At 50.7% G+C, this 15,123-nt stretch overlaps 1 protein-coding gene across 6 annotated transcripts in view; it reads left to right on the top strand.

Moving 5' to 3' along the window:
• LOC125951007 (uncharacterized) overlaps positions 1-15,123 on the top strand; it is a 49,483-nt gene that overhangs the window by 30,150 nt on the left and 4,210 nt on the right. For all 6 annotated transcript variants that reach the window (XM_049679489.1, XM_049679488.1, XM_049679486.1 and 3 more), the window contains exons 3-4: positions 8,614-8,800; positions 11,874-11,978. In XM_049679489.1, coding sequence (XP_049535446.1) covers positions 8,614-8,800; positions 11,874-11,978 — 292 coding nt within the window. The remainder of the gene's footprint in view (positions 1-8,613; positions 8,801-11,873; positions 11,979-15,123) is intronic.

Here is a 15,123-nt window from a genome sequence, read left to right as displayed (position 1 = left end):
ATAAATAAACCGATAGCAGAAGCAGAAAGGTGTGCAGAGGCTGGTGGCGGAGGCTGGAAGGGGAACTCTCGATAGAGCGATGGTGGTGCGCTAGGAAGGAGAACGAGTGCCCCGAAAAAGGGACCCAATATGAACTGATGATCCTTGTGGTTGTGACGTATCGAGCGGTAATCTAGATAATTTATTCATGAACGAGAACGTCAGGTACAGGCAACTTTGCCAACAAGGCCACAACACCTCCAGCCGCACACACACGCACACGCTGTGGTCTGGCAATGGAACGATTGCTTCGTACGGTGGTTCCGGCGTTTGTTTTATTCGCTTTTGCCTTTTGGGGCCCCGAAAAAGGTAGCCAGAATTAAATGAATCGAAATCGAGTTATGTTTTCTTATTTGCGGTTATGATACCGTCGTTAGTTGTTTCGGGCGAAACGATCGGCGATATTGTTTTTCCCCGACCCGAGGAAGGAAGAGGGGTGGGGGTACATCCCCAAAAATAGGAGTTTTCATTGTGTGGCCGTTGGTCTGGTTTGATCCCTCGATTCGATCCCCGGGTTCCGCGGTAGTTATAGAATTACAAATTAGGCCCATTCTCCACCGTGTTCCAAAATGGTTATTTTCGATGAAAACTTCAACCTCATGCACCGGATGTGTGAGTCTGGGTGTGTGTGTGTGTGGCCATCCTGTGGTGGAAATTTATTAACGGGGCACGACGGTGGCGTTCGTTCATTCGAACATTTTTGGTTCACAACTCACGTTCATTCCCTTTTGTTCTACAAACGAAATTACACTTGCCTTGCGATATCGCACGCTTATCAAGCCAGCGACTAGCGACCTCCTATCGAGCGTATTCCGGTCCCTCCGGTGGGTCGATTGTGGACAAAACAAGGACCGCAGAAAAAAGGGGAAACCGAAAAAAAAGGGGACGAGGAAAGGATTATCCAAAGATGAACCTCACCGTTATTTACGGCCGTGCAGAGGTATTCTGCGAAACATGAAGGGATGAAATCGGGGTTCGGGGTGTTCCTTTTTTGTTCCGTTTTTCTTTAGCGTAGCACGTGAGGCTTCTTGCTGCTCGCCCCACCCCGGTGGATGATTGGAAAACATAAATGAGAAAGAATGCGATCGCCAAATTGCGCGACGCCGCCGAAGCTTTGGTCCGATTGTTCCAGGGATGGCGCGCGCGCGCGCTCGTCGGAATCTTGATGAAGCCTGGCCACGGCTGGCCTGATAGTCTGGGTCTGGTCTGAACGGAAATAGTTTTCCGTTCCGATGTTCCGGCACGATAGCAGTAAATCACTCATAAAGGCACCAGCCACACCGCGTGCCATTGTTGCCAACTGATGGTGACGGTGCAAGATGTGTGTGTGTGTGTGTGTGTGCCCAGATATCGTCACAAGATCTTCCCATGTAAATGGCATCCATGGCCCCGGGGCACTGGCTGGCAGTGACAAACTAGCGAGCGAGCGAGCGATGGACGCGATGGATGGAACGAATTTATGGTGGACATGTTTTAAAGTTGGGGCACGGACTCTCGTCCGATAATGTCGTGTAGTCACCCCGTGATGGATGGTATCAGTTGTGTGTGTGTGTTTTAGAAACGTTTGTTGTTACGTTGCGTTGTGTAGCGTTTGCGAAATGGCATCTTTTAATGTGTTTGTTCGGGGTGGGGGGGATGAAAGTTGTAAATTAGAAACACGCACACGACGCCGCATGAGTGATAGCGACCAACCCCCCCGGGTGTGTGTGTGTGTGTGTACGTGTTTGGTGCGTAATTAATTATCGCTGAAGATAACTAGCATAACAAAAACCCCGCTTCCCCCGTCTACCCCTATCAGTGAGAGAGAGAGAGCTAATGCAAAACTGATATGCTGATGACCGATGTGTGATGACGATGATGATGATGATGATATGCCATCACTCTAACCACCCGGGGGGTTGTAAGCGTCTTGCGCGGCGTCAGAAACACACACCTTGTCCGACAATGAGACGTGCGGCCTGTCGCCTCTTGGTAACATTGTTGCCAAACCAAATGGGTTTGACGCGACGCGATTGTGTATCGACAGTAGTAGTAGTAGTAGTAGGGAGGTGGAACGATTGTTTGGCATTAATCACGACGCCCCTTTTTGGCGGGGTGGTAGGGGTGGTGAAGAGGACCTCCGTCTTCGTGACATGCCCCCCCCCCCCTCCGGGGGGAGTATGTCATGGAAAACATGAGACGTCATCTTGCGGTGCCGATCGATGCAGCGGCATTGAAGCATTGCCGTTCCACGAATACACACAGCAGGCGGGAACAGTAGGCGGATACGCCGGGAGTGGAGGGTTAATTAGAATGTAATTAGCGATAGTTGACGAGCTATTCTTGGAAGACAATAACGTTGATGATATTTTGATGGAATCCATTGAGACGCAGACGCAGACGCGAGATGTACCGGATAAGTCAAATCTCGACTGTGGTGGCTCTTCTCAGAACCCGTGGTTTCCCGTTGCTAGTGGCGCTCGCCGCCAACCGGAATGGTGATTAGGATATTCACGGCAATCAAAGCAATCCGAATCTTGGATTGACGTCATTCCCCAGCTGGCATTTCCCCTCTTTTCGTGAGTTACTTTCAAGGTGGTAAGTCCAGCCGGTTGCTCCAGAAACTACCTATTGCGCGAGACTTACCTCCTATTTTTGTCAGAGATACTACCTGATTGGCTTGATTCATAAATGAAGGTTTTTATTTGCTTGCAAAATGTTACTTTAATTTTCAGGCAAAAAACTGGGTAGGCCTTTCCTTTGCCTTACCTTACCTTACCCCTTGCCCTTGGCCTTGCCTTGCTTTCTCCACAACGACCGGTTTCAGTTTGTGTTTCCGCGTGAGCCTGTGTGCGAGATTTCCTGTAAGTATTAAATGTGTGGATGAATCTTGAAACTATGGAAATGTTCTGTACTTACCGCATCGCCGTTGTTTTGCTCGGCTTCGAACCAGCTGGACTATATCTCGCGTATGAATGGATGCAGTTATGTTTGCATTATAATGTGATTGTAGTGAAGCATACTTTCGGACGTATAGTCGTTGTCATGTTTGCGAAGGATTGGATATTCCGTTTCGCCTTGCGTATGTTCTTCCCACACTTGGCTTCATTCTTCTAATCGTATAGAAGATTGTTGAAACGGTCTTGTACCACTACGAACAGTTCCTTTCAGTGCGTGTAAATTATTTTCAAGTGTGAAAGTTAAATAAGATTCAGCTGGCTGAATCGTCGCACTTCGTTTGCAATATGTCCTACGTTGTGCAAATTGCTAGCATTTTTCTGGTCATCTCGAATTGTGTTGCAATAAATTTGTCAAACATTTGCCCAGACTCGTGAACGAATCGTCGATTCGGCAAAACTTAGGTTAAGTTACGAAAGCCATCCATGATGCACTTGCTGATTTTGGGTTTTGTACGTATATATTTTTTCGAGAGCAGTCGTGAATCGTTAAGCAAAACACCATGGATACGGGAAAGGAACCCATCAATATCGCCGTCTCATCGGAAGTCTCACTCATGCCCAAGGCAAAATTTTCAAGGCGCTCATTCAGATGCTCTGTTTCATCTGCCCTCCTTTTCACTCTCATTGGTAACATAGGAAAGTCACTCACAAAATGCCAGCTGGGTCGGTCGTGCGGTCTGTGTGTATGGTCGTGCTTTCGGTGTGTGCTGCAGAAGCAACAAAGCAGGCGAAGAAAGTCAGAGAGGAAGAAATACACAGAGCCAACGAGAGGATGGAATGCAACGACTTCTCAACGGAGTTGTTGTTGTTGAAGTGGTGATCCCTGACGATTTTTTTTTTACTTTCCCCCGTCCTCATGCACAACATAATTACTGTGAATAGCATTAATTTTCACAGCACAATGAATGGGCACGCCTGGAAGGAGGTTGTGCTGCTTTGCGTCTTGTGTGTGTGTTTGTGCGCTCACCATTTCCCAAGGGGAATTAAGACGTGCAAAGCGACGAATCCCGTGAGACACCAAAGAACAGACAGGAAGGAACGGTGACGGGATGGAGATGGGGGGCAAAACTGCCAACAAGATGTTGGCATGTCCTAGCGCCCGAGTGCAACCCGAGAGCAATTTGCTCGGGGTGTCCTCGGAGAGGCCAAACGTTCTGCTCATTGCTTAACAATTCATTATACTTTTTTTTCCATTTTTCGTTTCGCGCTTATCCGCGCTGGTTGGCCAAGAAATGGGCGCCCACCGTGTAAAAGCGCCAGGAAAATTAACAACATTCATTCATTCTTATGCTTCGCAGTTCTCAAGTACTAGTGGCAGCTGCTTTCATGTTGCTCGATACGTCCGCCGCCGTGGGGCCGGCTCTTTTTCTCGTTCTGCGCGTTCTTTTTTTGCGGTCTTCTTTCTTTCGCTCCCCTCTCATTCATACGCTGGGTGGTAAATCCAATTAAACTTTTCTTTTGCCTGGCATTGTGAGTGCGAGCGCGCGCGCGCGAGCGGAGTCTGATTGTGTTGTCGGTGGTGCCGGGCCTTGTCTGCCTGCCCGACCGTTTATTATCCAAATGTCCTGCAGCGTGCCCAGCAATTGTGTAATGGTTCCCTTTTTGTTGCCGAGCACAAATGTGGCATTTTAATGGGCGGTATATTAATTGTCGGAAATTTATTGTTGCATTTTGTTCGCGCTTTAGAGACGGCATTGGCGCCATTGATATGTCAAGCATTAAAAATTCGTTAAAAGAGCATTAGAGAGTGATGGAGATTTTTTTTTAATGTTATCGAAATGTAAATTTATTAGAAACCGTTTTGTCGGATTCGTCGACGGTACACTCTGGTCCAACCCCGGGTTCAAAACTGGACTGGACGTTACGCGCTACCGGGCGCCTCCATTTTTGTTTCCGGACCGAGTACCATGCGCCTCCATTTGAAGGGCGCGTAATCTCCGTTCGACGTTATTTACGGGTTTTGCGGGACAAAAGCAAATACGGACACAGCGAAGGAGAAAGCATGAGCAAGCGCGAAAAGAAAACCGTGGAAGGGGCGCGAGGCGCACCCACAATCCCCCTTCCCTTGCCCTTGCGTCTATTTTCCAATGAAACGCCATTTTTACAATAATCATCGCTAGAACGTGTGGATCGAATCCGAAGCCCGCAGTAAGAAAGGGAGGAGTGAAAGGGGGGGGGGGGGATATCGTCAAATGACTTGCCAAATCTCATGGCAAAACCGGTCGATCTGACGGCAGGATTTTGGGGCCGATATCGCGTGAAATACCGTCACGTAAATAAATGATGGTGAAAAAGAGACGGAGAGAGGAATCGAATAAAATCGAGAAGAAAAAAGTATCGACATTATCGACGAGATGGGCAAGAAGAAAGGAGGGACCTTCGCAATGATGATTTCCGTTTTCCGCCATGCGCCAGCACGAGCGAAGCGCGAAGGTGTGGAGAGGGACAAAGTTTTGCGATCGTTGGATCGTTGGAAATGAAACAAATGCCTACGTCATTAAAAGACACAACCATGGTGCCGATGATGGTGGTGGTGGTAGCGTGAAAAAGGGAACTGCCACCGGAGGCGAGCGACAGCAAACATTGCCATTGGGGCAATATTGAATTGCTTGCTGAATACCTCTCTTGTGACGTCGTTGATGTTGTCGTTGGTTGGTGAGGTGATACGTCAAACTCCAATCGGGCGGCCGTCCCACCGTAGTGACGCTCGATCGATGGCCCTCTCCAACCTGAAGGCCTCATATGTTTTCCAACACCACCAGCACCACCAGCGGTTGAGGCTGAGTTGGCACAAATCTGCCTTTCGCTTCCCTCCGTTCCGCTCGCCATGGCCGTGGGAATAGTTTTAAATTTGTGCTGAACATGCAAACAATACGTCGTCCTCCGGGCTGGCTGGCTGGTTGGCACCGCAGATTTATACGAGTTTGAACTTTGATAATTGAGCAATAATCGGAGCACCAAATCTTGCCCTTTCCACCACCGAACGCAAAGCTCTCGGTATCCATCCCACATACACGCGGCAGGATTTTCGCCCTCGAACCGCTGCTTGTGTTTGCGAACGGTTCTTGCGGCGGAGCGCGTCCGCCATTTCATTTTTCATTTACGGGGTTTCTGCAAAAGATGAACGAAAAAGATTAACCACCGGGACCGCGGGAGCCGGGTTGTGTGGGCTTTCCTTTGGTCCACGAGCACGAGCTCGAATCGTCGGGGGTGAAAATGTCAGAAACTCATTTGACATCGAACCGGTAAGGGCAGCAGCGGCGGTGTGTGACGACGACGACGACGACGACGAAGCAAAGCATTGACAAAGCATCGAAGCACACCGAGAGCAGCAGCAGCAGTTCTCGGTGGAGCTGATAACAAATTATCGGATCAAGTAGTAGTTGTGTTTCGGTTTCGGACGCACGGACCGCACGCGAACCGAGGGGTAACTTTCGCGAAGGTCGGCCTTTTGTGGTCTACACGTGGCCCCCCAAAACGTACCCCAGACCAAGCACCCAAGTGATTGATGGTGCACGATTTTAATGAATCGTCGTTGGTTGAAATCATTGTTTGGTTCCAGCTAGCCCCCCCTCTTGGAGGTTTTAAGCCTTTTTTAATGAATGACAATTGGTCTCTTTCACTATCTCGCTCTCTCGTTCTCTTTCTTTGCGGTTCGTTTGCCTTCCTTTCAATGGTTTCGTCTGTTGCCGTCGATAGCAATTAGATAACGCTTTGCTATTAATACTTTCCTTTGTCGCATTCGCGTCGATATCCATCATTAATGGTGCGGGGATTGTATTTGAAATCCTTGCAATTTGCTGCCGATGAAGCATAATTTCTCGAATGTTTGCTCGATTGGCATGAATCCGCCATTACTTTGTCACAAAAAAGTATCCCAAGAAGCTCACATTGTAAAGCTTGTAAGTCACAAATGCTCCCGATTGGTAACGGCGAATAGATCGTTCGCCGGCCCGGCGCGCATATCGCTCGTCAATCTTACTCCCTTATCACCGAAACCGACGTTGAGCTGCTGTTACGTCCAGTGACGAGTTGCAAAGTCCGAGGGGCAACGGGGAAGAAGCTATCCGCATCACATTTTCCGCCCATTTCGCGCTCCGCACCCCCCAAAAACCTCCAAACTCCGCTCCGCTCAGCAGCAGCGTAATTGGTGTCGGTGGCGGCGTCGGAGCATAAAAATATGCAAATTAAACCCATAAATTGCTCACGGATGGGACGCGAACGGGACGGGCCCACGTACACCCCCCCCTTCTGTTGCCTGCTGTTACGACGTGTTTTGGGCCAAGCGACGATTGCAAACATTGTACACACAGTGGACAAGTGGACGAGCGGACGGGAATGGATGCTGACTGGCCGGCCAGTGTCGATGAATAGATGGATTGGGATTATCGGGCGCGCGCGCCATGCGGCCCGGTCCGAAAGTCGCTTCGAAACAATTTTACATTGAAGAAGAGGAAGGGAACAGTGTGGGACGGCTGGTGCTGCCGGACGGACCGGACGTCACGACGACGTACTCGACACTAATAAAGTTATAAAAGTTGGAACGTATTCATCGAATGCCATAAAAATTGAATTCCCGTTTCGTTGGTTTCGTTGGACCGGATCGATCCCCGGGAAAACCCAACCCGGATCGTGGCTCGAGCTGAACCCTCGAAGCTCGAACGGTGGATGATTGGAGATGGATTGATTTCCATGGAATTTGCGAAACGCAGCAACCGCTGCCCCGTGAGTAACGGCTCGGTTGCTGTCAGGCAGCTGTCGTAGCAGGCTCCGTTCCGTTGACGCGCCGTAGTGTCAGAGCCCGGCCGGCGTCGGGAATCGGTTTTGAGTGTTTGTATTCGCACCGGTTGTAACGCAACGCACACACACACACACACACGATCGAACGAATTATAGGACAAGGGGGTTGGCAGCTCGATCATATCCGCTTTCCGTCTGGCGCTAATCGAAATGAATGTCGAACGATGTTACCACCCGAACACACACACATAGACACACTCACACACGCACACGTGCGCTGGCATTGATTGATTTAATTTGCATCCCGTTTCCCGTTTCGTTCGCAACCTTCAACCACCAGCTGTTAAAGTGGTGTAAGGTGTGCTGCTGCCAGCAACAGCAGCAGCAGCAGCAGCAGCACCGTTCCTACTATACCTGCCAAGCGCTAGCAACTTTTGCAAATGGCCTTGGTGGCTTGGTACGTGGTGGCACGGCTACGTGGAAAACTTTTTCCCACCAAAACCACACCGACAACGTTTGCTCCGTGGCGGCGAGGCCACAGGAATTTTCGGTTTTCGACGTCGTTCGCTGTCGTGGGTGAAGAGGCAGAGAATGGCAGAAGGAGAAGGGAGGGGGGGGGGGAGGGGTGGAAAGTTCTCTCGTACAGGTAACGAACGAAACTTTCCACAACCCTGCCCCCCCGGCGGCCCTGCACCCTTAACCTTTCCGAAGGTTTTCTGACCAGTTTCTGTTCGCATCTTTGGATCGCAGGATGTCGCACCGCAAGCGTAACTGTCACTTATTTTTACGATCTTTTCTTTCTTTTTCTCTTTCTCTCTCGCTCTGTTCCCCTTTTTCTATACCTTTCTCTTTTTTTCTTTAACTTTCTCTCTTCTCCTTTCGGTTGCCATTCCAGAGACGATCGGCTGTCGCTGAACGAGTTCACACTGATCTGCCGGGCACTGTTCCGCAATGACAAGGGTCACATCTACGTGGTGCCATCGGATCGGCTGGAGCAGATGTTTGCCGTGTTCGACAAGAACGAAGATGGGTACATCGATCGCGAGGAGTTCCAGTTCTGCTGGAACCAGTGGATCAAAACAGTAAGTTAACAATGGTGCATCGACGTTGCACCGTGCTCTAGTGCGGTGCAAGATGGCGCCGGGTTGGGGAAGTTTACAAATTTCGTTTCGAAACTCTCAAACACACGCACACACACGCGCGCGCGCCCGGCGTTTATAGAGAGTGCAACCTAGAGTGGTGCAGGGAAAGAGCAATCGATTTCAATTTCTGCTGCCTCGCTAGGGAGTTGCTCGGGAAGGGCGTGGATAGCGCGCAGTGGAAGCCATCGTTGCTGCTGCTGCTACTGCTGCTTTCGCTCCAAGGTCGCCGCAAAACGCGGCGCGAGGGCAATAGCTCGGGAAGTGCAAGTGCGGTTGCGTTTCCTTGGGCGAAGCATGCGAAATATGCGGAAATCGGTATTACGGTTCTGGGGTGTTTAGAGTGGTGGCGGCGACGAAGAAAATCAATCATTTCGGGGACCTTGGAATGGCAGCGAAGCGCCACTATCGTGCAGCGATTCGTCTTCATTCCTTCAACAATCGCTCCCGCAAAAGGGGGGTCCCATTTCTAAGGAAATGGATTCCGCCGCTTAAACTGCTCGCCTGACCCACATCCGCGGCCCTATCCATCAAGGGTTATGTCGCTTTAGATCATAACAAAGTGAGTAAGCGCGCCAGAAAGAGACAAAGAACTGTTGCTGTTGTTTCACGTTTAATGTGCAGCTGCTATTCGAATTCGCGTTCTGTTGCTTCATTGGGTGGTTGCTTCGATCGACGAGTGATGAAAATGCAACTCGACACATCTGCCATTAGCCATCGGTTGATTGGAATAGCAATCTGCCACATATATGTTAGTGAGTATGGGTGCGTGCGTGTGTGATTGACGTAGCGAGCGGGCACTGAGTGACGTTTCGATGTAACCTAGTTACGGTGTGCTTCTGCACTGCAGTACTGGCCACCGAAGCTTAATTGTGTTTCGGTTTCGATTTCCACAATTCAATCAGTCGGGAATCCCGATCAGGATTCCCCCATTGCTCCGGCATCTGATGCTCGTTTTCGTGCCTTTTTTTTTTGCTTGTTGTTGCCGCCATTGGATCGTTTGCAGGTGGATTGCGCAATATCTGGAGGCAATGAGTATCCGAAAATTCAGTTTTCATCCATTTGCCGGAACGCACACACACACATCCTAACCACATAGCAGAGAGAATCGAATCGATTCTTTGTCCGTATTGCATTGACACACCCCGACGCTTCCCGTGTTTGGGCATGTTTGACCACAATGTAACACATCGCCATTGATTGACAGATTGATGATCGATTGCGCTGCTGATGCTGAGTGATGATGTCGGAACAAACGCCACCGAGATGTATCGCCACCGAGGGGTTAGATTGATAGACTCTACCAACACTAAGCCTCCGCCCCCAAAAAAAAAAGGTACTCTTGTGGCCTCACTCCCGCCCCAAGAACCGTGAACCATGCTGCTCATCACAATCGAAGCAATATCGGCAACGGCAGCGGACTGCGAATTCACATAACTCGATGAAGTCATCCGTGGCTCGATTAGGCACCGTTTAAGCAACTAACTTCATCAGGTTCAGGGCCACTCCACTTCCGCCGTAACATTCGAAGCGTGCGACCGTAGCAATCGTTCGCCTCGGTCCCTCGGGCCTGTCATTACGCCAACCGCGTTCGGCCGCGTGTTTCCGTAACCGTCTCCTCCTCCGCATGCGGAACACAACGATTTCCCTCCTGTCCAAGGGGGGGAGGGGGGCACGGAACAAGGAAAGGCGAGCCCAGCAGTCCCTCCGATCCGGAACCGGAATTGTGTCGTGGCAATCGAATCGTTACCAGTGAACGGTTTGCCATTGGCCTTTCTTCCGGTGTGCTTTTTGTTGTTGTTGTTGTTGTAGTTTGTGGCCAATCCAACGGCTATGGTTCTATGTTCTGTTTTCTTCTTCGTTTTTTTGGTTCCTCTTCCGTTGGAGGGAGCATACCGTGACCTTCCTATTGTTCCCGGTGCGTTCCCGGTGCGGTTTCGTGACGAGAACGATTAAAGCCTCGAACGATCGGAGCTGAATCCTACTTCCGGCACCGCCTCCCACCCATTTCACGCCTGTTCCGGGCAGCGAGATTGCCAATGGTAATCCATTGTGGGCCACGAAACGAAAACACTACCGTTCTCCCTTCGCCTTCACTGAATGGTTTGCGAATCGACGATTTTATGCTCTTCCACGATGTGTGGTGCTCGCTAATGTTTGATCGGCGGTTACTCGGGCCACTCGATAAGAGCTGCAGGGCTACCGTTGGTCATCGATTGCGTGAAAACACCTCGTGCCACCGCGATGTGCTAGGATACGTAACGGCCGCTCGCACAGTATCGCAATGGCCCTTTCCCTTCCGGTTTGCAACCAGTTACGTCACGGCACCATTCACTTGCGATGAGGATGATGATGATGATGATGATAATGTGTGTTACTGTCTGTCGGTGCTCGTGCACGAGGCGACTACAGCAGAAACAGGAGTCTCACATAATCGCGCAGTCAAATCTGACGTTCGCCACTTGTCGGTAGCACTGTAGGCTGGTCCCCGGGGTTGTCCTATCGTAACCCCTTTTCTTTCGCTAATACCGAGGCGCGTGAGCATCGGTTGAGGCGAAGTCTATCATATGCTCGTTCACATTCGCACGAAAAGGACCATCGTTCACCGTTCACCGTTCGTTTCGAGAGCATTCTCCGTCATGTTGTCATGGCTTTTGGTAGCGGCGCTTTAAAGGATTCAGCTATAGGGGGACTTGTTCCGGGCACTCGAGGGCACACCATGCGACAGCACGAACCCTAGTTCGGATAAGCGGGTTTGATTGATGATAATTTTGCACACGCCTCATACCACTACTTGGGCACAAGATTACGTGATACGTCCCTGACACACACGAGTAGAGTGCTGTAGTCGAGTGGCCGGAAGAAATGAGCATACCAAGGGTGTGAGATTGATATCGACAAGGTTAAGGGTGGTTCCGGTAGCGAAGATAGCGAACAACAACAGCACAAGAACACTCACTTTACAACACTCGCCACGCTCGAAGAAATTCTAATCGCCCAAACCTTTGTCTTGCAGATCGTCCGGCCCATCAGCTCCTTCCTCATCGTGGACGTCCAGAACGATTTCATCAGCGGCTCACTGAACATCAGCAACTGCAGCGCGCAGCAGAACGGGCTGGAGGTAAAAAGGGCAAGCGGGGAAGCACACGCCGGCGGAAACTTTCCAATCGCTTCGAGTGGTGCTCGCGTACATCGTCCCCGTGCCGTGCTCCAGCATTCCAACCAGCATCCTGCACACTGCCTGTGAATGCTTTCTTTCAACCGATACGGCCGGCGGTCGGCCATGTTTTGCCATGAAGAACGTCTGCTTAATATACTCTCCCCGGCACGAGGGGTTCGTAGGTCCTGGCCTTCTGGCTTTGGAAACAATGTGGCGCTTTATTAGCATTCGATAAGACCTTTGACAGCCAGGGTCGGTATGCGGCCGGTTCGGACCTGAGCTGAGCGGTCGGTTCTTGCGGTCTCGACCGGTGCCCGGACGATGACAAGTTCATCAGTAAGCACCCCCAGCTTGGGTTTGACCTCGACCACCACCACCACCACTACCACTTGTGACGATGTTGTGTTCCGTGTCCGGTGTTGACTCCGTGACGTACTTCCAGGTTTTGTGGATGCACCTAGCTGAACGTACACACACACAGACACACATACACAGATGGTGCTGGTGCAGAGGCATTCAATATCCTCAATTTGTTGCAACATTTCCTTCCTCTGCCGGCCGCCTGCTGCACCCCGAACTCCAATCAGCAGCATTTCCTGCACTCTTGCACTCACACGTTCTCTCTCTCTCTCGCTTTCTGGTGCAGCCGGCCAGCAAGCAAGGAACGGTGGAAGATTGAATGTCAGGAATTTTCTTAGCCACACAGCCGGTGGCTGCACAGTGGTGGTGGTGTGCGTGATCCTGGATGCCTACCTCTGCCTTGGTGTGCCAGGTGCAAGGCGAAGGCGTAGCTGCTAAGGCGAAAGCTATTTTCAATTTCTAAACGAGTGCCGCAGACCCACACACACACCCGTAGATTGTTTGTGCAAGGAGTAAGTTCAACACATTAACAGCTGGTGGCCGAGAGCCGGGGCGGCTAGTGGCCTGGGGGGAGTTAAGCACTGCCCTTCAGGAGGGAAGAAGGCTTTGGCGCAGGGGACACAACAAGGGGACAAGCTAAACACCGTTCCGGTGTTTACCTTTTAACAGCCGGCTGCAAAGAAGAGGAGAGTGTGTGTGTGTGAGAGAGAGAGAGAGAGAGAGAGGTAGCCACATTCCAGTGGGATCCATCGGGAGGAGCCCATTTTTAGTCCGTCCGGGCCGCATGTATGGGACAACAGTCTATATATGCCAGCACCGGATGCCAATCCGTGCACGGAAATTTAATATACCTCTCCGTTGCTCTCTCTCTCGGCTGGATGGTAGACCAGACCAGTAGTCTTCGGGTTGTGGATAAAACAGAGACCGTAGGTCAGTTTGTCAACCCGAGCACATACAGGGTTTGCCAGTGCAGTAGGCGCCGTGCGCCTTCCTAGGCTGTTCCTAGGCCAAACACCAACCGGATGCTAAAGCCCAAAAAGCAAAGGATAAGTCGGTGCTGGTGGTGGTGAGTGTTGCCTGCAAGTGAAGATAAGCCGTCGGGATGCGATGCTTCGCCTTGGGTGGCCGGGCCAACGTTGGACAATGGCATGGCCGCTGGTACTACACGGTGGCCGGTCCCAGGACGAGATACCGGGCCGTTAATTAACTTCCCTTTTGTTTGATGAAACTTTCGATAGTTTCTTTGTGAAGAGCGCAGAAGAAGAGAGTGTCTGTCTGCTACTCACCTCTCCCCTGCTGCTTTCTCACCTCTCAGGGGGGATGGAGACTAATGTGTGACTTAAGAAGGCCATTGTCGGCGGCAGATGAATAGGTTGGGAGAACGGGCGAGAGGCGTGTGCAAAATGTAAGAATATACCTTACCTTACCGGACCAACACACAGTCATGGTGATGAAGGTAGGAAGCGGTAAGATTGATGTTTCCCGCAGCTGCTGCTGCTGCTGCTGCTCCGTTGTTGACGTGGGTTGGGTTTTGGAGGGACTGGCCCGCCGGACCGGTGTGGCCGCACTTCCGCAACCGCAGCATGATAAATGGAAATCAATTTGAAACATTATAGCCCGAGGTTTTAATGAAATATTATTATGGGGGGCCCATTTTGGTGAAATGAATCGGGGTTCGGGTTTTGCGAAGGAGGGGTGATCGTCCTGGTAGGTTGTCCACCGATATGTCGATCGTATCGGAGTGTGTGTAATGGGTTGTGTCACGATAGGAAACAATACCTTCGTCGGATTAGCCCTTTTTGGTGGGATGATGGAGTCCTTGTATTCGTTAATCACGAAAGTTTGTGTTGAGATGCAAGATAAAATGGTGATTTTATCGAAACACATGAAACACGCGCATTACGGTTACAACAAACAACGTTCACGGGGAATATAAAGCATTAAAATGTCCAGAAATAGATGCTCTCCAAATTGAGAGACAGACAAATGGAGTATTGCAAAGCCATTAGAGAAGTTCTTCAAAACCTAACAAAGAATTATGCCTAAGGCGGCTTAATGTCTTCCAAAAAATCTCCAAAACTACACTGCACCAAAGCGAAGGGAACTTCGATTGAAAGCATTGTCCTTAAAGAGGCCAAAAACTCACGAAAACCTACAAAACTATCGTTTAAAGCCATTTTTTCGCGCGAAACCTGTTGCTGCTTTAATCCCTCCTGTCCAACCATCGGACGTACCGATGAGAATGGTGTCAGTGAAAGGTGGTGTTGTTTCGCCCTCTCCCGAACACGCCGGACACACACGCACACAAACACACACTTATCGACACCCCAGCCGTCGCAGCAATCCGTGACCAGCTGAAGTGGACATCATCATGTTGGTTGCAAACCTCAAGCCTGCCTCTTGTCTGGCCTGCTTTGTTTGTGTCTCTTTGTTAATGGACTCTCGCGTTGGTCGGTCGGTCGGTCGGTCGGTCGGTCGGTCGGTGTCGGTCGGTCGTCGCGACGCTGGTCAGGTGCGTGCTTTTGCGTGACTTGCGTGACACGACGACAGCGGTGACAGCAAGGGCGAGAAAGGCGAGATTTTGACATCCGCCACCGCGTGCCGCACGCTGTAGTAGTTGCACGAGACAGGTTCCCGGGTTTTATCCTTATGATGGCCATGGGCCATGAAATTGAATCCGTCAGTTGCCCGAAGCCCGAATGTTGGCGGAGTTGGAGATGGCAGCGCAGCGCATGTAGCAAACGAA

This window comes from Anopheles darlingi, chromosome 2 (genome assembly GCF_943734745.1).
Source record: "Anopheles darlingi chromosome 2, idAnoDarlMG_H_01, whole genome shotgun sequence".
Lineage (NCBI taxonomy): Eukaryota > Metazoa > Arthropoda > Insecta > Diptera > Culicidae > Anopheles > Anopheles darlingi.
The sequence above is the reverse complement of the archived record's forward strand: the minus strand, read 5'-3'. Positions and strand labels throughout refer to the sequence as shown.